The sequence below is a fragment of the Rhinoderma darwinii genome, chromosome 1, assembly GCF_050947455.1.
Source record: "Rhinoderma darwinii isolate aRhiDar2 chromosome 1, aRhiDar2.hap1, whole genome shotgun sequence".
Classification (NCBI taxonomy): domain Eukaryota; kingdom Metazoa; phylum Chordata; class Amphibia; order Anura; family Rhinodermatidae; genus Rhinoderma; species Rhinoderma darwinii.
This window is the reverse complement of record NC_134687.1, coordinates 256,829,695-256,854,622: the sequence shown is the minus strand read 5'-3', so window position 1 is coordinate 256,854,622 and position 24,928 is coordinate 256,829,695. Positions and strand designations below refer to the sequence as shown.

The 24,928-nt window shown below is 43.5% G+C and overlaps 1 protein-coding gene across 4 annotated transcripts in view; it reads left to right on the top strand.

Annotated features, from left to right (window-relative positions):
- Window positions 1–24,928, top strand: part of MBD3 (methyl-CpG binding domain protein 3) — a 34,144-nt gene that overhangs the window by 2,188 nt on the left and 7,028 nt on the right. For all 4 annotated transcript variants that reach the window (XM_075863648.1, XM_075863654.1, XM_075863645.1 and 1 more), the window contains exons 2-5: window positions 5,325–5,484; window positions 8,063–8,200; window positions 8,287–8,377; window positions 9,525–9,702. In XM_075863648.1, the coding sequence (XP_075719763.1) occupies window positions 5,325–5,484; window positions 8,063–8,200; window positions 8,287–8,377; window positions 9,525–9,702 (567 nt within the window). The remainder of the gene's footprint in view (window positions 1–5,324; window positions 5,485–8,062; window positions 8,201–8,286; window positions 8,378–9,524; window positions 9,703–24,928) is intronic.

The window sequence follows — 24,928 nt, the reverse complement described above, 5'->3', positions numbered from 1 at the left end:
AAGCACTCGTTACTCCGGTCGGTTGTCCCGTCGTCGTCCCCCCCCCCCCCTTTGTTGGTCTACATGGGTACTATGGCACTATATGTGGACATTGCGGCACTATCTACATGGACATTGCGGCACTATCTACATGGACATTGCGGCACTATATACATGGGCACTGTGTTGTTTTCACTGGATTGGGACAAAAACCCTGACAAATGAAATCCATCCCCCTTGTTCTTCCTTTTTTTTTTTTTTTTTACGGCCATGAAAGATGGACTGGAAATGGATGAGAATTTGGAGACTGATTCAGAATGGACATGAAACGCTGACAATTGATCCGTTTTTAACCCCTACCCGCACCAGGACGTAACTGTACGTCGTTGCGGGAAGTTACTTCCCGCACGAGGACGTACAGTTACTGAGTTAATCCCGGTGCACACTGTCGGCGACAGTGTGCACCGGGAACCAGGAGGTCAGCTGTCGCCGACAGCTGACACTCCCCTCTTGCCGGCCAGCGGTCCTTTGCCGCTGATTTCGGCGCATTAACCCCTTAAATTCGGCGATCGGGTGCAATCGCCGAATTTTAGGGGTTTCTAACATATCGGCAGACCCCCGTCCGAAATCGCGGGGTCTGCCGATAGTTAGTATGGCAAACGGAAGCCAAACAATGGCTTCCGGGTCTGCCATGGACAGAAGCCCATCAGGACCAACCTTCGGCTGGTCCTGATAGGCTTCCTGTCAGAGTGACAGAAAGTCACTGTGCCGTTCCCGATGCACACTGTCGGCGACAGTGTGCATCGGGAACTTGGAGATCAGCTGTCCCCGACAGCTGACACTCTCCAGTGTTGCCGATCAGCGGCTCATCGCCGCTGATTTCGGCAATTAACCCGTTACATGCGGGGCTCGATTGCGATCTCCGCATGTAGCGGGTTTGTAGCGCATCAGCAGCCCCCATGCAATCGTGGGGGCTTCTGATGCTTGTGATGGCACCCGGGGGCCAGACAACGGCCCCCAGGTCTGCCATGTATGTCAGCCTATGAGGATCAGCCTCTGTTGATCCTCGTAGACCAACTGTCAGAGTTACTGTGACGTCACACTGACAGTTGGAATACGTTACACTACCTAGGTAGTGTAATGTATTCTAGCAGCGATCAGAGCTGCAGGTCAAAAAAGAAAGTGTAAAAAGTTAATAAAAATGTTTTATAAAAGTGTAAAAATAAAAGGTTTTGTTTTCCTATAATAAGTCATTTATTATAGGGAAAAAATGAAAACGTTAAAAAAAAAGTACACATATTTGGTATCGCCGCGTTCGTAACGACCCAATCTATGAAACTATAATGTTAATTTTTCCGCACGGTGAACGCCGCAAACAAAATAAACGGAAAACTGTCAGCATCGCTATTTTTTGGTCACCACCCCTCCCAAGATATAGAATAAAAAGTGATCAAAAAGTCGCATTTACCCCAAAATGGTACCAATAAAAACTACAACCCGTCCCGCAAAAAACAAGACCTCCCACAGCTTTTTTGACGAAAAAATAAAAACGTTACGGCTCAAAATAGCGTGTCCCAGAAAATAAATTATTTTATAGAAACTTAATTTTATTGTGCAAACGCTGCAAAACGTAAAAAAATCTATACACATATGGTATCGCCATAATCGTACCGACCGGCAGAATAAATTAAAACGTAATTTATTGCGCACGGTGAACGCTGTAATAAATAAAGAATTTAAAGCGCCAAAATCGCTGTTTTTTGGTCACCTTAGCTCTAAAAAAGATCCTGAGGGGCCAAAATCTCACTATACCCCTAGAAAAATTCCTTGAGGGGTGTAGATTCCAAAATGGGGTCACTTTTGGGGGGTTTACACTGTTTTGGTCCCTCCGGGGCGTTGCAAACCCGACATGGCACTGAAAACCAATCCAGCAAAATCTGCGCTCCAAAATCCAAAAGGCGCTCCTTCCCTCCTGAGCCCTGCTGTGGGTCCAAACATCAGTTTACGACCACATATGGGGTATTGCCGTAATCGGGAGAAATTGCTTTACAAATTTTGGGGTGCTTTTTCTCCTTTATTCCTTGTAAAAATGAAAAAATTCTATGTTTCCACAGAAAAATAGGTGATTTTCATCTTCACAGACTAATTCCACTAAATTCTGCAAAAAAACTGTGGGGTCAATATGCTATCTATACCCCTAGAAAAATGCCTTGAGGGGTGTAGTTTCCAAAATGGGGTCACTTTGGAGGGGTTTCGGCTGTTTAGGTACCACAAGACCGCCTCAAACCTGACATGGTGCCTAAAATATATTCCTAAAAAAAGGAGGCCCCGAAATCCACTAGCTGCTCCTTTGCTTCTGAGGCCTGTGTTTCAGTCCATTAGGACACTAGGGCCACATGTTGGATATTTCTAAAATCTGCAGAATCTGGGCAATAAATATTGAGTTGCGTTTCCCTGGTAAAACCTTCTGTGTTACAGATTTTTTTTTATTACAAATGAATTTCGGCAAAAAAAATGAAATTTGTAAATTTCACCTCTACTTTGCCTTAATTCCTGTGAAACGCCTAAAGGGTTAAAATATTTTCTGAATGTGGTTTTGAATACCTTGAGGGGTGCAGTTTTCAAAATGGGGTGATTTATGGGGACTTTCTAATATATAAGGCCCTCAAAGCCACTTCAGAACTGAACTGGTCCCTGAAAAAATAGCCTTTTGAAATTTTATTGAAAATATGAGAAATTGCTGCTAAAGTTCTAAGCCTTGTAACGTCCTAGAAAAATAAAAGTACGTGAAAAAAAATGATGCAAACATAAAGTAGACATATAGGGGATGTTAACTAGTAACTATTTTGTGTGGTATTACTATCTGTTTCACAAGCAAATACATTTAAATTTAGAAAAATGCAAATTTTTGCAAATTTTTGCTAAAATTTGAAGTTTTTCACAAATAAATATTGAATTTATCGACCAAATTTTTTCACTAACATAAAGTACAATATGTCACGAGAAAACAATCTCAGAATCGCTTGGATAGGTAAAAGCATTCCGGAGTTATTACCACATAGTGACACATGTCAGATTTGAAAAAATAGGCTGTGTCCACAAGGCCAAAACAGGCTGTGTCCTAAAGGGGTTAATGGCCATCTTTTTCCACTGTTGTGTGATTGTCGCCTAAATGACCGATGCCAGGAGTCGGGAAATCCGGCGGGCACACCGATAATTTTTCACTGTCCAATCGCGGCTGTGTGAATCCGGCCTTAATGTCATTTACTTAGAGGCTCTGTCACCACATTATAAGTGCCCCATCTTGAACATGATGTGATCGGCGCTGTAATGTAAATTACAGCAGTGTCTTTTATTTAGAAAAACAATCATTTTGACGGAGTTATGACCTATTTTAGCCTATGCAGTGAAATGTATTAGATCTGTCAGTCATTCGCTGACAGCAAGCCGATTGGGCTTCGCCTCCCGGCGGGGCCTAATCTGCTTCCGTAATGGCAGAGCAGGAGGCCATTGTTAGGCTTCCTGTTGCAATAGCAGCATTGGCGGCCCTGATTGCATGGCAGGGCTTCCGATCTGCTAGCAACCTGTAAGATGCAGCGATCGCTGCATCTAAGGGGTTAATGGCAGGGATCTGAGCTAGCTCCGCTTCCTGCCGTTACAGGTGGATGTCCGCTGTAACATACAGCTGACATCCACTGCTGATGACGCCGGCTCAGCTCCTGGGGTGGCACAATCTTGCCATCGTCTACGGAAGCCTCTCAAGCTCCGCCTCCGGGCAAGGCCTGGAAAGCTTCCGTGCTAGGCAGACCGGGAGGCCAGTATTAGGCCTCCGGTTGCCATTGCAGCCACCGTAATTTCATTGCTGGGGTTCCGATGAGCTGCAAACAACTTAAATGTATCGATCGCGTTTTGACCACTGCGTTTAAGGGGTTAATGGAGGGGATCGAAGCTAATTTTGGTCCCCGCCATTACAGACGGATGTCGGCTATAATACAAAGCTGACATCCGGCGATGATGGCACCGGCTCAGCTTCTGGATGGATACGGCAAAATGCGGGAAGCGCTAGCTTTCCATGATGTATCCATACGGCAAATATCGGGAAGGGGTTAAAGAGGCTCTGTCACCACATTATAAGTGGCCTATATTGTACATGATGTGATCGGCGCTGTAATGTAGATTACAGCAGTGTTTTTTATTTAGAAAAACGATCAGTTGTCCATTGAGAAACTCATTAGCATAAAGCTAATATAGGTCATAACTCAGTCAAAAATGATTGTTTTTCTAAATAAAACAACATTGCTGTAATCTACATTACAGCGCCGATCACATCATGTACAATATAGGCCACTTATGTGGTGACAGCGCTTCTTTAATATATTTATTATAATGTGCAAAAACAAAAAAAAGTATAGGCCCTTATGCACAAGATAGGGTTTCCCGGCCGTCACACGGCTGCAGTAGGAACAATAGACCCCTAATGGGGCTATTCACACGACCGTTTTTTTTTTGATGGCCCGGGAAACCTGGCTGTTAGAAAATGGGACGTGCCCTATTTTCGGCCGTTCTCCTGGCCGCCCGACTCCCATAGAAGTCTATGGGGCCGTGTAATACATGGCCATCACTTGAATGTGCTCCAAGTGACGGCTGAGTCTTCCGTCGCTTGCTCTCCTTCTCCTCACAGTGGGAAGTGCATGTGAGGAGGAGGAGGGTATTTTTTTTTTGCTCCCTGTAGGAGCGGAATGCCCAATCCCCCGACCACAACTTCGGCAACGCTGTGGTTGGGGATTCCGCTCCAGCAGAAGTCCCTGACTTCACTGTGTCCATATATGCACACAGTGACGGCAGGGACTTCTGAAGCGGAAACCCCGGCCATACAGGAAAGCATGGGGGTGCCATCTATGGGTGGGTGACTATGTACAAGGGGTCTGTGTGGCATTGCTTACAGGGGGGGGGGGGTCTGTGTGACATTGCTTACAGGGGGGTCTGTGCCAGTATCTACAGAGGGAAGTGTGTGGCAAATTATTTCCAAATGAAATTCGTCTGATTTTAAAATGGACAAGGAAAAAAACAAATGCAAAACGGGTCAAAATCGGCCGTTAAAAACGGCCCGGAACGGATGCAAAACGTCCGTCCCGGACGGCTGTTTTTATCAGCGGACACTCTGACCTTGTCGTGTGAATAAGGCCTAATAGGTACACTACTCTGTTCAGAACTAATGCAAAGCTTGTCTGTCTTTATAACTTTCCTTTATGAAGCATGCAACTTTTATCACCGACCTAAGTCAAATTAGTGAAATTACAGATTTAATATTTGTATTGACTTTATTATACTTTGTTCCTTTTCAGCCCAAGTGGTAAGAAGTTCCGTAGTAAGCCACAGCTTGCACGATATCTTGGAAATTCCATGGACCTGAGCACATTTGACTTTCGTACAGGGAAAATGCTGATGAGCAAAATCAACAAGAACCGCCAGCGAATGCGATATGACGGGCTGAATCAGGCCAAGGTAGAAATGATCAAATAAAAAACAACTCATTTTACATGGAATTAGGGGTAGTAGTTTGCATTCACCTAGACTGTGTGTGTGTGTGGTGGGTGGGGGTGGGGGGGGGGGGGGGGAAGCGCGGGTTGTACAGAAAAGTTTTATTAGACCAGGGCTACACTGTCTTGTCAAGTGTCACTTACAGTCCATATGAATACACATAGTTGAGCAACAGTGCAGTTTACGTGTAACTGCATTCCCCCCACCCCCAAAGAGTAACGTAGGTCATATGCCATTAACCCTTTCATGCCGACAATCTGTAGATACACGTCCTTTTCGCACATACCCCGTGCTGCCAGGACGTGTATATACAGATCTCTGTTCCAGCCGGCATAGTGCTGTGAAAAGTGCTCGGACGCCGGCTGGGTCAGTGTCTGCGGCTCCCCAGCAACCTGTTCTCTGACAGCCGAACCGATTGGTTCGGCTACAGAGAATATGATCACCGTTCTCAACTGCTTCCTCACCGCCCACAGTAAATTCATGTCGGCGCTTGCTGGGCTCTGTGCAGCGCTGATGTGAATTCACAGTTGGTATTAAAAGCGCGATCCGGGTGTCTCAGAGTAGTGCTGGCACCCGGATCGCGCTCTTAACACCTGCCTCTAGTCCCGGAAACATGACCGGGACCTGATTGTTTCAGGTCCCGATCATGTGATCGCAGGGAAAGTTTGTTGCTACAACAAACTTTCAAGAGGACCGATTGCGGGTGCTGCCATCGGTTGCATGGCAAAACAGGAGGCCATACAACCGCCTCCGGGTCTGCCATTCACCAGCTGGTCCTCATAGGCTTCCTGTGAGTGACTGTCAACGTCACACTGACAGTTTATGACACGTTACACTACCTGGACTCGCCTGGTTCTATTGGCCGCGGATAACTTTCTGTATCTCTGCGGATAGGTGTCCGTGCCGTAGAACTGTACTGCAAAAGATAGAACATGTTCTATTTTTTTTGCGCCTTACGGGCCGTGTTCCCATACTTTTGTATAGAAGAACGGGCCGAAAATGCGGGCTCTGGCCAGCCATGCCCGTAATCGCGGGCCGTGATTATGGGCACGGCCATGTGCATGAGGCCTTAGGCCCCATGCACACGACCGTATTTTCATCTATCCCGAAATACTGTCCGTAAATACGGTCCGTATTACATCCGTATTCCATTTGTATATACGGGCCTGTAAAAAAGAAAAGAAGGATGCAAATGATGTTGTCAGCATGTTGCATAGCAACGCTTATGTAAATACGGATGCACGTCTGTATTTATGGAAGCTCCCATAGACTTCTATTGGAGAGTCCTTGCCGTAATTACTGACAAGAACAGGACCGGTTGTATAATTTTTTTTTTCAGCACTGACACCCATCAGTAAAAATACTGAAAGGTGTCCGTGGCCAATAGAAATGAATAGATCCATAACTACTACCAGTAATTACTGTCCGCAATTACTGCTGAAAAATATAGTCGTGTGCATGGAGCCTAAGGCCTCATGCACGCGGCCGTGCCCGTAATCATGGAGCGCAATTGCGGGCACGGCCGCCGACACCCGCGGGCCGAATTTTCGTGCTGTGTTCCCATACAAAGTATAGGCGCACGGCCCGCAGAAAACGAAAAGTAGGACATGCTTCATATTTCACAGAACGGTTCTACGGCACGGACACCCTTCCGTAGCGATACGAAAAGTTGTCCGCGGCTTATAGAACCGGGCTGGTCTGTAATTGCGGACCGTATTGCGGTCCACAGTTAGTTTTTTTACGGTCGTGTGCATGGGGCCTAAAAGTGTTTTTTCACATTGGATACACATTAGAGGGTCCTGTTGATGATATAACTGGTATGGGGGCAACCCAAATGCTTCCCAATCGGCACATCAGGGGGAAGAGAAAAAAAGATCTGTTAAGCTGGATTTTACCATAGGCAATCCTTCATATTTTACATATTAGGGCTTGTCCACACACAACGGAATTTCTGCAGAAAATTTTTCCAGCAATTCCGTTAAAGGCAGACATTTCGCTGCGGCAAAAACGCACCATTTCCTGCGTTTTTTTACGGCAGAAAATGGTGCGGAAATTGTGTTTTTCCCAATGCTAGGAGATGGTGAATTCTCCTCTGAAAAACGCAGCAATTCTGTCCACATTCCGCAGCAGGAATTGACATGCTGTGCTCCGAAAAATACGCGCCGCGGGTCCATCTCTGCTCAGAATTTTTACGCAGCATGTGGATGAGATTTGTTAGATCTCATCCACTTTGCTGCTACTGTATTCTGCTGCATTTTTTCCGTCCGAAATTCTGGATGGAAAAATAAACGTGGCAATTCCGGATTGTGGAAGAGCCTTTATTATACAGTGTTACAAGCATTCATTTCCCTGCTGATGCAGTTTTCAGTAAGAATTCTGGGAACATTTCATACAACTGGTCCTAGGGGGGCTCTATCAAAGAAATAGTAACGTTAGTCAAACAAAAAATAAATAAATATATATATATATATATATATATATATATATATATATATATATCATGTTCTCTATATATAAAATTTTACTACTTTTTTTTATTTAGGGAAAGCCTGATCTGAACACAGCGCTTCCAGTTAGACAGACTGCCTCCATCTTCAAGCAGCCGGTCACCAAAGTGACAAACCATCCTACCAACAAAGTGAAAAGTGATCCTCAGAAAGCAATTGACCAGCCGCGTCAGGTGACTTATTGTAAAATGTATGCAATACCCTTGCTGGAGTATATGTTCCTAGGAGTAACCTTGTACGTGTTTTTCCTCAAAAATAGCTTTTTTGGGAAAAGAAACTAAGTGGTTTAAATGCTTTTGACATAGCGGAGGAGCTTGTGAAAACTATGGAATTGCCAAAAGGTCTGCAAGGTAAGTTCTATCGTTTAATTTTTAGGTTCAAAGTTCTGCTCAAATTGATCTCAGCCTACCTTTTTATTGGGAACGTAGCTCCATTTCTGAAATCCCCTGCTTCCTTTTACAGAGCCATAATTCTCGTTGCCTACAGCCACCATTGGGTGGAGCTTACTGCATCAAATATAATGCCGGGTTGTAATACCCTTTACTACTTTAGGCCCCCCTCTTATGCTCATATGTCCCTTTTTTAACCCCTTCCTGACATTTGACGCATCCATACGATGCAGGTGTCGGCTGTTTGTTACAGCCAACACTTCAGAGTAACTCGCGGCATCCCCCTAGAGCATAATAAAAAAATATACATAATTGGTATCGCCGCGTCCGTAAAAGTCTGAACTATTACAATATATCATTATTTAACGCGCACGGTGAACGCCGTAAAAAAAATAAAAAAATTGTAAACGCCAGAATCTCTATTTTTTGGTCACCTAATCTCCCTCAAAAAATGAAATAAAAAGTGATCCAACCGTCGCATGTACACCAAAATGGTATTATTAAAAACGACAGCCTATCCCGCAAAAAAATAAGCCCCCATACCACTTAATCGGCAGAAAAATAAAAAAGTTACGGCTCTCGGAATTTGGCGACACAAAATACATTTTCGTTTTTACACTTAGGGTTTTACATGTAAAAGTAGTAAAATATAGAACAACTATATATATTTGGTATCGCCGTAATCGTATTGACCCACAGAATAAAGTTAACATGTTGTTTTAATTGCACAGGGAATTCCGTAAAAACGGCGCGCAAAAAACCATGGAGGAATCGCTGTTTTTTTCATTTTTTACCCCACAATTTTTTTTTCCCCTGTCCTAGTACATTTTATGGCAAAATAAATGGTGCTACGAAAAACGACAACTCGTCCCGCAAAAATCAAGCCCTCATAGTACTATATAGACGGAAAAATAAAGACGTTATGGCTTTTGGAACATGGGGAGGAAAAAATAAAAATCTGAAAAAGGGCTGCCGCGGGAAGGGGTTAATTGCCGTGTGAAGGGAAGCAGGAAATTGGAGCTCGGTATCAGAAAAAAACTGAACGCTGAGCCCTATAATCTATTATGAAATTTAAAGCTGGTGTTTCTGTCCTTGCCTTCATTCCTAGGTGTAGGTCCTGGATGTACTGATGAAACCCTCCTTTCCGCTATTGCAAGTGCCCTACATACAAGTACCATGCCAATCACTGGGCAATTGTCTGCCGCAGTGGAAAAGAATCCAGGAGTGTGGCTTAACACTTCTCAGCCGCTTTGCAAAGCATTTATGGTGACGGATGAAGACATCAGGTATATATATAAGATTAATGTTGTCGTCCACTTTTTGTGTGTGTGTGTTTAAATTTTTTTTTTAATTACCAAGGACCTATCCACATCGATCAGCCGTAGCGGGTGCCCTTGGTCGCCAGAAGCTATCCAGTGGTTAATGTTGACCCTTAATTATTACGTTAAGACTAGAGGGACGAGTTCTTATATACATTACTCTCAATCTGGGGCCACAAGTTATATTGTTCCTAAAAAGGCCACATTAACTAAACGGATATATAGAGTACACTTGTCATCGCCCCTTTTCCCCCATGGTGTTTAATGCTCACCGGCAGCCTTTTTCATCCTTCTCCTCCGCCTAAACCGACGCTGATGCTATGTTAATTTTACTTGCATTGAGATACTAGAGAATAGAATCTTTAAGAAGACCCTAAAGTATTTTACCCACAACAGAAGTCAAACTTACTGTTCTATATTTCCCAGCCTCGCTTTTTAAATATTTGCACTACGTTTGCTATGCGCCAATACTGTGGAACAGACCTAGCCATGATCGAATCCTTAAATATCAGAAATAAGGGTCTATCACTGTACTTAATTCCTGCAGAATGCAGGGGTGTATACCATCCGGACCCAGTGACTTATCAATTTATTTTACCTATTCACCTATGACAGCACCCCTGGAGAGACGTCCCATCTGCTGGACAAGAAACCTGAGGATATAAAATGGACACACCTCTCCACACACCCAGTCAGGTTGTCTGTCCTCCGGATGGAAGATTCTCATGAGGAAAAAACACTTCTACCGGGATTGCAGACCCCCTAGCAAGGCTTACCTTATTCCACTAGGGGTGCTCTGGAAAGGTATACGTCTCCCTCTTGGGAGCAACCTTAGTCTGGGATAGGTACTCCCTCCTCTCCCGGTCCATCGCCCCCTCCTGCTGCAAAGCAAGATGGTGGTTTAAGGCCCACAGGGCGGGCCTTCCTCTGGCGGGGAGCCGATCCCCGGGGCTCGTTCGGCTTGGAAGGGGCCGGACCAGACCCAGCGTTGACTGCTTTCCGGTGCTCTCACTGGCATGTCCGGTCGCCGCGACGCGTCACTTCCGGGCGCGTCCAACACTCCAGGGGGCGGTGTTCCGGTGGCCCACGTGGGGAGGAGGTGCTCCAGCGTCCGGAGCAAGGGCCTCCCAGCCGATCCTTGGCCTATTTTAGGCCAGAAACAACAGGAGCTCGTTCTCCAGTCTTCTTCTGCCATTATGGAGTCGCCAGGAGAAGCACTGAACGCTCGGATGCCAAGTCCTCCAGTCCGGTACTTGAGGACGCCAGGAGTGGGGTAAGAGAAAAACCTCTCCCTTACTTAATACTGTTCCCCTTTCTCTTGTGCATATGTTTAGGCCAGGAATTGTCCTAGGAAAAAGCAGGATAAGGCCCATAACAAGGAATGTGCGATATGTAAACAGAAACTTGCATCTTTCTATAACAAAAGACTCTGTCAGAAATGTCTAGATAATATTATATCAGAAGAGTCCACAAATTTAGCCACAAGCATTAAGGATATTGTAAGGGCCGAATTGAGGAGCTCACTAAGGTCCCTTAGAAAGAGAAGAGATCCTCCGGTCGCCTCTTCTAGCAGGATGGATTCCGATTCCTCAGCCTAAGGGGACCCCCAGCTAGGCGAAGAAGGGGAGTACAGCTCCTACGACTCCTCAGGTGAGGAGGAGGGAGAGAGAAATCTGTTCCCAACGGATGACGTTGACCTACTCCTAAAAACAGTCAGGGCAACTATGAATATAGATGACCCCAAAGAACCACGGTCCATCCAGGAAGCTATGTTTCAAGGGCTAGGACCTTCCCCATCCATAGGAACATATCTAACCTTATTAAAAAGGAATGGAAAGCTCCTGATAAAAAGACAAGCATTCCAAAGTTACTCAAAAGGAAGTATCCCTTTGAGGAGGACGCATGCAGGGACTGGGATAACATCCCCAAGCTCGACGCTCCAGTAGCCAAGATCTCAAGGAAACACTCCCTTCCCTTTGAAGATCCTTGTCCGATCCTATGGATAGAAAGGCCGAATTCTACCTTAAGAGAGCCTGGGAAGCCTCTACGGGGGGTTTCAAACCAGCCATTGCAGCCACCTGCGTGGCCAGACCCCTCGGAATCAAATCTTAGCCTCCCTCACAACACTTTCTAAAGCAGCAGACTTCTTGGCAGACGCCTCAGTAGACGCGGTACGCCTTTCCGCCAGATCAGCGGCCCTGGCGAATTCAGCTAGACGGGCTATCTGGCTAAAGACCTGGAAGGGGGACACCGGATCCAAAGGGAAGCTGTGCGCTATCCCCTGTTCAGGAGATTACTTTTTCGGGCCCCACACTTGATGACCTGCTGGAAAAGGCATCCGACAGTAAAAAGTGGTTCCCGGCACAAACAAGACCAACAAAAGAGTCCTTTCGTCCCAGAGGGCCAAGTAACAAAAGAGGGGGGTACGCTAACCCTAGGGCACAGGACTTTAGACCCTTGAGATTTCCTAGAAATAACAAGTCCTTTCTTTTCAGGCCCCAGAAGGACCCTAAAAATAGGGACCAACAATGAGACCAAGGGGGCAGTGGGGGGTCGCCTTTCCCGGTTTCTCAAAGATTGGCGGAAGATTTCAGCAAATCCTTGGATTCTGGGAATCATAAAAACAGGATACATACTAGAGTTCACAACCCTCCCCCCAGACAGATTCCTTCCCACGAGTGACCTAAGGAACCCATTCCAACAAAAGATCCTAGAAATAGAAGTTCTGTCACTTATTAAAAAAAAAGAGGTCCTAATCCGGGTTCCAGACACAGAGATCGGTCGGGGCTTTTATTCCCCCCTCTTCCTAGTGAACAAACCAGGAGGAAAACACAGGGTCATTATAAACCTAAAAGAACTGAACTGCTATTTGACCTACAAAAAATTCCGCATGGAGAGCATCACGTCAACTATAAACCTCTCCAGAGACTGCGTGATGGCCTCAATAGACCTAGAGGATGCCTATTATCACGTACCCATATGTCCTCGTCATCAAAAGTATCTAAGGGTAGCAGTAACACTCAACGGGTCCGTATGCCATCTACAATACAGAGCCCTCCCCTTCGGCATCTCTCAAGCCCCAAGGGTATTTTCCAAGCTGATAGCGGAAATGACCTCATACATCAGGAAGAACGACATTCTCCTGATTCCATATCTAGACGACTTCCTGGTGGTAGCAGAAATCGTTCCAACTCTGACCCTACACATACAGATAGTCCGGGACATACTGACAAAATTAGGATGGAACATAAATTTTAAAAAATCGAATCTAAATCCATCGAAAAGATGTATATTCTGTTAACCCTGCTGGATTCCTCCAAACAGATGACCTTCCTCCCAGAAGAAAAAATCGGGCCCCTGATGGACAGGATATCCGAGATCTACCTGAGCCAGAAGCTATGTCAGTCTTAGGACTCATGACATCATGCATCCCAGCCGTGCTATGGGCTCACTTCAAGTCCAGACCACTGCAGTGGGACATCCTAGACCAATGGGACAGGAGCAGTTTCTCCTTGGACCAACCCTTTCACATCTCTTCCACAGCAAGACTGTCCCTCAGATGGTGGCTAAGCAGGGAAAATCTCACAAGGGGTATTCCATGGAGGTTAACCCCTACTCTCAATATGACCACAGATGTGAGTCCCTGGGGGTGGGGAGCCCATTACGACTCATCTTTTCTTCAGGGTCAGTGGGACCAACGGACTGCTCTCAGATCCTCCAACTTCAGGGAACTTGCAGCAGTTCTTCAGGCCCTGAGGGGATCCATACAGGCAATCTCAGGTCAGCACCTAAAGATCTATTCGGACAACACAACTACAGCATCCTATATAAACCGGCAAGGGGGTACGAGATCGACCTTGCTGATGGGCCTAGCCACACAGATATTTTCTCTGGCAGAACACCACCTGCTGACTCTATCAGCCGTCCATCTCAGAGGGAAGGACAACCTGGTGGCAGATTTACTAAGCCGGGAAAGGCTTCACCAATCAGAATGGTGCCTGAACACCACAGTATTTCAGGAGATCATCCTCAGATGGGGAACCCCATCAATAGATCTGTTCGCATCCAAAAGAAACAGAAAAACCCAGAGGTTCTTCTCCCTAAATCCCTCAGACCACCCAACAGCAATAGATGCGTTCTCCCAGTGCTGGAGTCTAGAGAGAGGCTACGCCTCCCAAGAGTCTTAAAAAAGGTCAGAGAAGACAGGGCCACCGTGATACTGATTTCCCCCTTCTGGCCAAATAGACCATGGTTCACGTGGCTAAGGAAAGTGTCATCACACCAACCATGGGTGCTTCCAAACAGGCCAGCTCTTCTATATCCGGGCCCAGTATTACACCCCGACATTCAGAAGCTCCACTTGACAGCATGGAAACTGAAAGAATAATCCTTAGGCAGAGAGGATTTTCAGAATCAGTCATCTCCACCCTACTAGCCAGTAGGAAACCGATTACCTCAAAAATATATCTGAGGTCATGGAACGCATTCTTAAACTTCGCAGGCAGGGATATTAATCCTTTTAACCAAACCAGATATTCCCCTAATATTGGATTTCCTCCAGGCGGGACTAAATAAAAACCTTAGGCCTACTACATTAAAGGTTTAGATTTCTGCTTGAAGTTCCTTTTTCAATTTTAAATTGGCAGAACACCCCTGGATCAAAAGATTTCTAGCGGCCGCCTGCAGACTTAAACCCCAGATAAGGTCCCCAGTTCCTCCCTGGGACTTAAACCTTGTTCTCCAGGCTTTGATAAAACCACCCTTTGAACCCATAGACTCTATTTCCTTGAAGATGCTAACACTCAAAATGACCTTTCTATTAGCCATTACATCAGCCCGTAGAGTGAGCGAGATCCAGGCCCTCTGCCTTTCCTCCACATACCCTACTGCTAGATGATAGTCATCTTAAAAACCCTGCCAGAATTCCTTCCTAAAGTGGTTTCACCCTTTCACCTAAACCAAGACATTGTCCTTCCCTCCTTTTGTGACTCCCAAAGAATCAGAGGGAACAACAATTTAACTGCCTAGATGTAAGAAGATGTATAGTCCAGTACCTAAAGGTTACCCAAGATCTGAGATCATCACAAAACTTGTTTATCCAGTTTCAGGGTCACAACAAAGGTTCAGCAGCCAGCAAAGCTACCATAGCAAGGTGGATCAAGCAGGTCATACGGCTAGCCTACATAAATCAAAAACTCAAACCCCCAGAATTCTTCGGGGCACACTCCACTAGGGCCGTATCCACTTCATGGGCAGATGCATCCCTAGACCAAATATGTAAGGCTGCCACATGGAGTTCTCCTCACACCTTCTTTAAACACTACAGATTACAACTACCTACAGCCTCTGACTTGGCCTTCGGTAGGAAGGTACAACAAGCTGTGGTCCCACCCTAGAAATAATGTTTTCTATTTTACATCTCCAGGGGTGCTGTCATAGGTGAATAGGTAAAAGATCGATTACTTACCGGTAATCTGTTTTTCAAGAACCTATGACAGCACCCCGCTATTACCCTCCCATGTCTGTAGGGAGACAAGGAAATGATGCAGTTGGTTTGCCTTCCAGAATCCCAAAGGACAAGAGTCCAGAGTGGAAGCTAGAGCTTCCAAGGTCGGCCAAGATTCCTCTGTCAAAAAATGGACTTTAACCAGCGATCGCTTGCGTGATACTAATACTAATGTATTGCAGTATTACGTGATACTGTCACTCCTATGAAGCCCTGCCGGAGGCTTGACCGCAGTATTTAAAGAGTATCTGTCACTAGTTTTAGTAATGCCCAATGACCTAGCTAATCTAATAGGTGCCGTCACACTGATAATGCTAATGAAAATTGTGTCCCAAAAACGTTTATTTTAAGTTATGCGCTTTTTTTTTTCTAAATTATGCAAACGAGCCTGTACATGACAAGTGAGTGTCAACACCAGTAATTCTGCTGAGGTGGAGCTACCTCCGTGTCTCTGACTCTGTCCTATCCGCATAAAACTGCTTCACACTTGGTGAGAAACTGAGGCTGGAAGGAAGGGGTATCGCTTCAAATAGCAATATCTTCGTCTGTGGTCTGGTGGCGTATGAAAGATGAGATTCTAATCTTTCATATGACACCAGGATCGCAGTTCTAGCTGTGAAACAACTGGAGACATCACCAGTTGAAAACAGTCGGGAATGGAAGCTGTGTACTATATGATCACAATGTGTTGCTGGTCTTGGAAGAGGAGAACTGACGTTGATTGGACAGCATCCTACAGAAAACGTTACACCGCCCAGAGTGACTAGAACGAGTAGCCTCCTGTTTGGAAAGTATAGCCAAATCAGCGTATTTGGAAAAATGCACATAACTTGGCAAATAATAAACAATGTTGAAGAAAAGTCACTAATCGTCATCCTAGCGCCTATTAGGGCAATAATAAACTAGTGACTGATCCTCTTTAAGGGGTTAAACGTACGGGGTGCCACTTGTTACCCTAAAGTGTCAGCTGTAACACAAAGCCAACATGCTCGTTCTGTGGAGCGTGCTCAGCCCGTGAGCCTGCTCCATATTCCCCCACCCAACGTGTGTCGTATATACTAAGTCCTTCTCAATTAATTAGAATCTCATCAAAAAGTTTATATATTTCAGTAATTCTTTTCAAAAAGTGAAACTCCTATTATATAGATTTGTTACACACTGTAATCTATTTCCAGCATTTTTTTCTTTTAACCCTTTCAAGACCGAGCTCATTTTGACCTTCATGACCAGCCCCATTTTCTCAAATCTGACATGTGTTAATAACTCTGTAATGCTTTTGCCTATCCAAGCGATTCTGAGATTGTTTTCTCGTGACATATTGTACTTTGTTAGTGGAAAAATTTGGTCAATAAATGCATTGCTTATTTGTGAAAAACACCAAAATTTAGAGAAAATTTGCAAAAATTATGATTTTTCTCATTTTAAATGTATCTGCTTGTAAAACAGATAGTAATACCACACAAAATAGTTACTATTTTATATATTCCATATGTCTACTTTATATTTGCATAGTTTTTTGAACATTATTTTATTTTTCTAGGACGTTACAACGTTTAGAACTTTAGCAGCAATTTCTCACATTTTCAAGAAAATTTCAAAAGGCTATTTTTACAGGGACCAGTTCAGTTCTGAAGTGGCTTTGAGGGCCTTATGCACAGATAGACCCCATATTAAAAACTGCACCCCTTAAAGTATTAAAAATAGCATTCAGAAAGTTTCTTAACCCATTAGGCGCTTCACAGGAATTAAAGCAAAGTAGAGGTGAAATTTACAAATTTTATTTTTTTTGCTTAAATTCATTTGTAATAAAAAAAATTCTGTAACACAGAAGGTTTTACCAGAGAAATACAACTCACTATTTATTGCCCAGATTCTGCAGTTTTTAGAAATATCCCACACGTGGCTCTAGTGTGATAATGGACTGAAACACCGGCCTCAGAAGCAAAGGAGCACCTAGTGGATTTTGGGGCCTCCTTTTTTTTTTTTAGAATATATTTTAGGCACCATGTCCGGTTTGAAGAGGTCTTGTGGTACCAAAACAGTGGAAATCCCCCAAAAGTGAGACGGTTTTGGAAACTACACACCTCAAGGAATTTATCTAGGTGTATAGTTAGCATCTTGACCCCACAGGTCTTCTGCTATATTTATTGGAGTTTGTCTGTGAAAGTGAAAATCTACTTTTTTTCTGAAAAAATATAAAAAAAAAATAATCTTTGCAAGGAATAAAGATTAAAAAGCACCCCAGAACTTGTAAAGCTACTTCTCCCGATTACGCCAATACCCCATATGTGGTACTAAACTGCTGTTTGGACCCACAGCAGAGCTCAGAAGGGAAGGAGCGCCATTTGGATTTTGAAGCGCAGATTTTGCTGGATTGGTTTTCAGTGCCATGTCGCGTTTGCAACGCCCTGGAGTAAGCAAAACGGTGGAATCCCCCCAAAACGGACCCCATTTTGAAGACTACACCCCTCAAGGAATTGTTCTAGGGGTATAGTTAGCATTTTGACCCCACAGTTTTTTTTGCTGAATTTAGTGGAATTAGGCCGTGAAAATGAAAATCTACTTTTTTCTGAAAAAACATAGAGATGTTTAATTTTTACAATGAATAAAGGCGAAAAATGACCCCAAAATTTGTAAAGCAATTTGTCCTGATTACAGCAATACGCCATATGTGGTAATAAACTGCTGTTTGGACCCACGGCAGGACTCAGGAGGGAAGGAACAATATTTGGCTTTTGGAGCTCAAATTTAGCTGGACTGGTTTTCGGGTGTCATGTCGCATATGCCAAGCCCCTGAGGTACCAAAACAGTGGAAACCTCCCAAAAGTCCCTTTAGGGGACTGGAACGAGCGATCATTAGGTCGCTGGTACAATACACTGCAGTACTACTGTATTGCAGTATAATATCATTTTACAGGCTCCTGTAACAGCGCGATCGCTGTTCCTGTCCGTTAGTCCCGGGTGTCAGCTGTAATACACAGCGGACACCTGCAGAATATGGAGCGTGCACAGCGCATGAGCCCGCTCCATAAATAACCCCTCGCACCACGACATGCTATTAAGTCGTGGTGCGCCAAGGCGTTAATGTGCAGCGGATGGTGCAAAGTGAAAATTTAAATTTTCCACTGATATGCCATTTTAATGCACAATATATTGTGCCCAGTTTGTGCCACTGAAGACAAATACCTCATACAATGTTGAGCGGGTTCTCCCGGATATAAAATGTCATATATGTGGACGTAAGCTGGTGTTTGGGCACGCTGTGGGGCTCAGAAGGGAGGGAACACCATTTGGCTTTTGGAGCGCAGATTTTGCTTGGTAACTGTTCTGTTTGGGGTTTTGCTGGTATTTCAGTTTATGATGTGGGGGTATATGTAAGCTGTGCGGGGTACATCAGGGCATAATAAGAGAGTATAATGGGGTACATAAATAATAATTCGCAGATATGTGGCCGGTGTCACACTGATAAATGGCGCCTGATCCTATCCGCTTTTGGAACACTCTGCACATTTTGCATCGCCATATTCTGAGAGGCAGAACTTTTTTTATTTTTTCTCCAACGGAGCCGTGTGTGGGCTTATTTGTTGCGGGACAATCTGTACTTTTCATTAGTATAATTTTAGGGTACATGTGATTTTTTTTTTTTTTTTTTTTTAATCACTTTTTATTAGATTTTTTTGGAAGCAAAGTGACAAAGAAACAAACTCTGACAATGTTTTTTTTTTTTTTTTTTTACAGTTTTCACCGTGCGGTATAAATGACATTTTACTTTATTCTGCGGGTCGGTACGATTACGGCGATACCATATGTATATAGGTTTTTTATGTTTTGTGGCGATTGCGCAATAAAATCACTTTGATAAAATTATTTATTTTCTGTGTCACCATATTCTGAGAGCCATAATTTTTTATATTTTTCCGTCAAAAAAGCGGTGTAAGGGCTTGTTTTTTGCGGGACGGGTTGTAGTTTTTATTGGTACTATTTTGGGGTACATGCGACTTTTTGATCACTTTTTATTCTATATTTTGGGAGGGTTGATGACCAAAAAAAAGTGATTCTGACATTTGTTTTTTAATTATTTTTTTTGCGGTGTTCACCGTGCGGGAAAAATAATATTATAGTTTTATAGTTTTGGGTCGTTACGAACGCGGTAATACCAAATATGTGTACTTTTTTTTTTTTAACATTTTCATTTTTTTTCCTATAATAAAAGACTTATTATAGGAAAAAAAGCATTATTTTTTTTTGTAACTTTTATAACTTGTTTTTACACTTTTATAAAACTTTTTTTATGACTTTATTTTTTACTTGAAGCCTGGCAGCACTGATCGCTGCTATAATACATTACACTACCTAGGTAGTGTAACGTATTATAAACTGTCAGTGTGAAGCTGAGAGTCACACTGACGGGAAGCTTATGAGAACCAGCATCCGGCTGGTTCTCATAGGCTGCTGTGCATGGCAGACCCGGGGGCCGTTATATGGCCCCCGGTTCTGCCTTGTAACCGACTGCAGCACCAGCAATCGGTCCCCGGGAAAGTTTGTTGTAGCAACAAACTTTCCAGTTTGTTATAGCAACAAACTTTCCAGTTCGTTGCTACAACACACTTTCCCTGCGATCACATGACCGGGACCTGAACTAATCAGGTCCCGATCATATCTCCGGGAACAGAGGTAGGTGATAACAGCGCGATCCGGGTGTCAGCGCTACTCTGAGACACCCGGATCGCGCTTTTAACACCCACCGTGAATTCACTGCACTGCACGGCACTGCACAGAGCCCAGCAAATGCCGACGTGAATATACAGTGGGCGGTCGGGAAGCGGTTAATGTTGATGATTATGGTAACCGTTAATGAAAACCCAAAATTTTGTTTCTCAGAAAATTACAATATTATTTAAGCCCAATTTCAAAGTGATTTTTTAATACCGAAATGTTGTCCTACTGAAAAGTATGCACAGTATATTCCCTCAATACTTGGTCGGGGCTCCTTTTGCATGAATTACTGCATCAGTGGCAGAGAGTCAATCAGCCTGTATTACTGCTGAGGTGTTATGGAAGCCCAGGTTGCTTTGATAGCGGCCTTCAGCTCGTCTGCATTGTTGGGTCTGCTGTCATGTTCCTCTTGACAATACCCCATAGATTCTTTATGGGGTTTAGGTCAGGCGAGTTTGCTGGCCAATCAAGAACAGTGATACTGTGGTTATTAAACCAGATATTGAAACTTTTGGCAGTGTGGGCAGGTGCCAAGTTCTGCTGGAAAATGAAATCAGCATCTCCATAAAGCTTGTCAGCAGAGGGAAGCAGGAAGTGCTGGAAAATGTCCTGGTAGACGGCTGTGTTGACTCTGGACTTGATGTAACACAGTGGACCAACACCAGAAGATGACATTGTTCCTCAAGCCATCACTGACTGGAAACTTCACACTGGAACGCAAGCAACTTGATGCCTCTCCACTCTTCCTCCAGTCTCTGCGAACTTGATTTCCAAATGAAATGCAAAATTTACTTTCATCTGAAAACAGGACCACTGAGCAGGAGAACAGTATTTATTTTTTCTCTCCTTAGCCCAAGTAAGACGTATCTGAAGTGGTCTCAAGGAATGCGACCGTTGTGAACTGCACCCCGCAAAGTATTTAAAACCACATTCCGAAAGTATTTGAACCCTTTAGGCGTTTCACAGGAATTAAGGCAAAGTAGAGGTGGAATTTACAAATGTAATTTTTTTTTTTTTTTTTTTTTGGCCGAAATTCATTTGTAATAAAAAAAAAAAAAAAAAACTAACACAGACGGTTTTACCAGAGCAATGCATCTCACTATTTATTGCCCAGATTCAAGTTTTTATAAATATCCCACATGTGGCCCTAGTGTCCTAATGGCCTGAAACACAGGCCTCAGAAACAAAGGAGCACCTAGTGGATTTTGGGGCCTCCCTTTTTTTTATTTATTTTTTTTTTTTTAGGAATATATTTTAGGCGCCATGTCAGGTTTGAAGAGGTCTCGTGGTGCCTAAACAGTGTCAACCCCCCAAAAGTGACCCCATTTTGAAAACTACACCCCTCAAGGCATTTTTCTAGGGGTATAGTTGGCATTTTGACCCCACAGTTTGTTTTTTTTTTGCAGAATTTAGTGGAATTAGTCTGTGAAGATGAAAATCACCTTTTTTTTTTTCCTTTTCTGTGGAAACATAGAATTTTTTTTCATTTTTACAAGGAATAAAGAAGAAAAACCATCCCAACATTTGTAAAGCAATTTCTCCCGATTACGGCAATACCCCATATGGGGTCATAAACTGATGTTTGGACCCACAGCAGGGCTCAGGAGGGAAGGAGCGCCTATTGGATTTTGGAGCGCAGATTTTGCTGAATTGATTTTCAGTGCCATGTCGGGTTTGCAATGCCCCGGAGGGACCAAAACAGTGGAAACCCCCCAAAAGTGACCCTATTTTGGAAACTACACCCTTCAAGTTTTTATTTTATATCTCGGGAGGGGTGGTGACCAAAAAATAGCGATGCTGACATTAGTTTTCTGTTTATTTTGTTTGCGGCGTTCACCGTGCAGAAAAAATAACATTATAGTTTCATAGTTTGGGTCGTTACGAACACGGTGATACTAAATATGTGTACTTTTGTTTTTAACGTTTTCATTTTTTCCCTATAATAGAGCTGTGTGCGTGCGTGCGTCGTAGAGCGGAGTGTGTGCGTGTGTCGTAGAGCTGAGTGTGTGTGTGTGTGTGTGTGTGTGCGCGCGCGCGCAGTTAACTTTCATCACTCTTAGGGTATGTTCACACGTAGTGTTTTGAGCCGTTTTTCGGGCCGTAAATGTCCCGAAAAACGGCTGAAAAATCAGAAGCAGAGCGCCTACAAACATTTGTCCATTGGTTTCAATGGGAAATACGGTGTTCTGTATCGGCGGGGCGTTTTTTTAAGTAAAAACCTCCCCGCCAAAAAGAAGTGCATATCACTTCTTGGGATATTTTTGGAGCTGGTTTTCATTCAAAACGGCTGTAAAAAATGATGCCAAAAACGCGAGTTTGAGTAAAACTATGGCTGAAAATCAGGAGCTGTTTTCCCTTTGTTTAGTAAGCGTGTGAACATACCCTTAGCCTTTTGGTGTGTCCTGTATCTTCTGCCAGCTGCAGAATCACACCCAAAATGGCAGCCGGACACTGCTTAGCAATTTGAAGACACCTTTTCCTGGCTTGTAGGAGGGGGGCTGAGATTCCCTCCCACATTTACGGCAGCTGTGAGTCTGGTTGCTTTGCCTTATTCACCTTGCTGTAATTCTGGGAAGTGCTCCCTCTGGCCAACATAATAATTTGACATGCTTTCCTATTTAATTTTTAATACTTTCCACCATGTGGAAGAAAAAAATAAATACAGCAAAAAACGTAAAAATCGAATAGAAATAAGTAATTTAAAAAATATATATATAAAAAAAAAGTTTCATTCGCGACACATTCCCTTTAAAACTCAGCCTGACACTAAAATACTATAGAAATTCCTAGATAAGCTGCCAGCATGGTCAAAGACATGGCAGATGAAATTTAATGTTGATAAATGTTAAGTAATGCTCCTAGAACGCAATAATAATAATTTCAAATAAGCTAATCAGCAGCACTTAATGTCAAGCAGCAGCTGCAAAAGCAAGTAAGATTTTAGGGTGTATACAAGGAGCAAGATTAAAAACCTGTGATTCAAATGTAATATTACCCCTCTATAAATCCCTTGTAAGGCCACATCTTCAATATGGAATTCAGTTTTGGGCTCCACATTGAACTCTCTCCAGGTCCCCTATATCCTTTTTACAAAGGCAGGCTAGATTATTAAATGGAATAGGTGTCCCTTAGGGTATGTGCACACGCTAGCTGGCTTTTACGTCTGAAATTACAGACTGTTTTCAGGAGAAAACAGCTGTGTCGTTTCAGACGTAAAAGCTCCTCGCATTATGCGAGGCGTCTTTGACAGCCGAACATTTGAGCTGTTCTTCATTGAATTCAATGAAGAACGGCTCAAAATAAGTTTCAAAGAAGTGTCCTGCACTTCTTTGCCGAGGCAGTCAATTTACGCGTCTGTCGTTTGACAGCTGTCAAACGACGACGCGTAAATGACAGGTCGTCGGCACAGTACGTCGGCAAACCCATTCAAATGAATGGGCTGACGTATTGTAGCCGTATTTTCAGGCGTAAATCGAGGCATAATACGCCTCGTTTACGCCTGAAAATAGGTCGTGTAAACCCAGCCTTACAATTCAAGGCTACTCGGCTTGTTCAGCTTCGATAAAAGACCTTAGAGGTTATCTTATTAACGTTTTTAAATGTGTGGTCAATACAAAGAACTAGCACATAATCTGTTTTCAAGAACTCTACAAATGACATGGGGATATTCATTGCGTGTGGAAGGAAGGTGTTTTAGACCTCAATACAGGAAAGGGTTCTTAACACTTAGGGTTTGTTCACTCTCTTACTAAAAAACGTATTTTTAAGGGGCGTCTTTTTACAATATGTTTTTTTTTTAAATGGCCGCGTAAAAATAAAAAGGCCCCGTCGGGACAGAACGCTGTTTCTCCCGTTGAAATCAATGGGCAGATGTTTGGAGGTGTTCTGCTTCCGATTTTTTTATTTTTGGCCCGAAAAATGGCCGAAAATAAGCCGTGTGAACATACGGCTTATAGCGAGCGCCACATCGAAGTGGTTTGGGAGGGAGGCAGGATGTCGGTGCTTTCTATGGCAGCCGGGGGCCTAACAAAGTTCCCCAGGTCTGCCTGCTAGGCCATGCCAGAGGCATGACCTAGTGGATGCCTGTCAGTTTCAGTAAATAGTAAAGTCCCCTAGTGGGACTAATAAAATAAAGTTAGATAAATAAAAACCCCAAAGAAAAATAAATGAATAACCTACTTTTTCCCTTCACAAAATGCTTTATTATGGAAAAAATAAGTAAAGAAGTTGCACCTATTTGGCATCGCCGTGTCCGTAACGAACCCAACTATAAAAGTATAATGTTATTTAACCTGCTCGACGAACGCTATAAAAAACCAATTCAAGCAATTGCTGTTTTCTGTGCATCCTGCCTTAAAAAAAAAAATTTGATAAGTCGCATGTACTCCAAAATGGTACTGATAGAAACTACAAGTCGTCCCGCAAAAAAAAAAAAAGCCCTCGTCCAGCTGCATCGGCGGAAAAATAAAGTGACAAATATGGAAACGCAAAAACAAATAATTTTTTAAATACTTTCATTAGAATTACCATGATTTCAATGGTAGTTCTTTTTGTCTCCGTTCGCTACGTTTCCGGTTTTTTTGACAGAAGCAAAAGTGCAGTCTAAGGCCCTATGCACACGACTGTGCACGGGCACAGCCGGACGTTTTTTACAGGCCATGCTCCCATTATAAAGTATGGGAGCGCTGTCTGTAAAATAAAAAATAAAAAAATAGAAACTTTCTGTAAAAATAGGACCGTTCCTAAGGCACGGACACTTTCCCTTAAATATATGGGATTGGGTCCGTAATTACGGGCGATTTTTATGGTCGTGTACATTCTGTTTTCGTGAAAAAAAAAGGAACCCTGGCGGACAGAGACAAACTGAAAGCACCTGAAGCAAAATAATTCTCATTAAAGTCAATGGTAATTCTAACAGAACCGTTGCTTTCCGTTTTAATCTTTTGAGCTGCTCTTCCACTGACGAAAGAG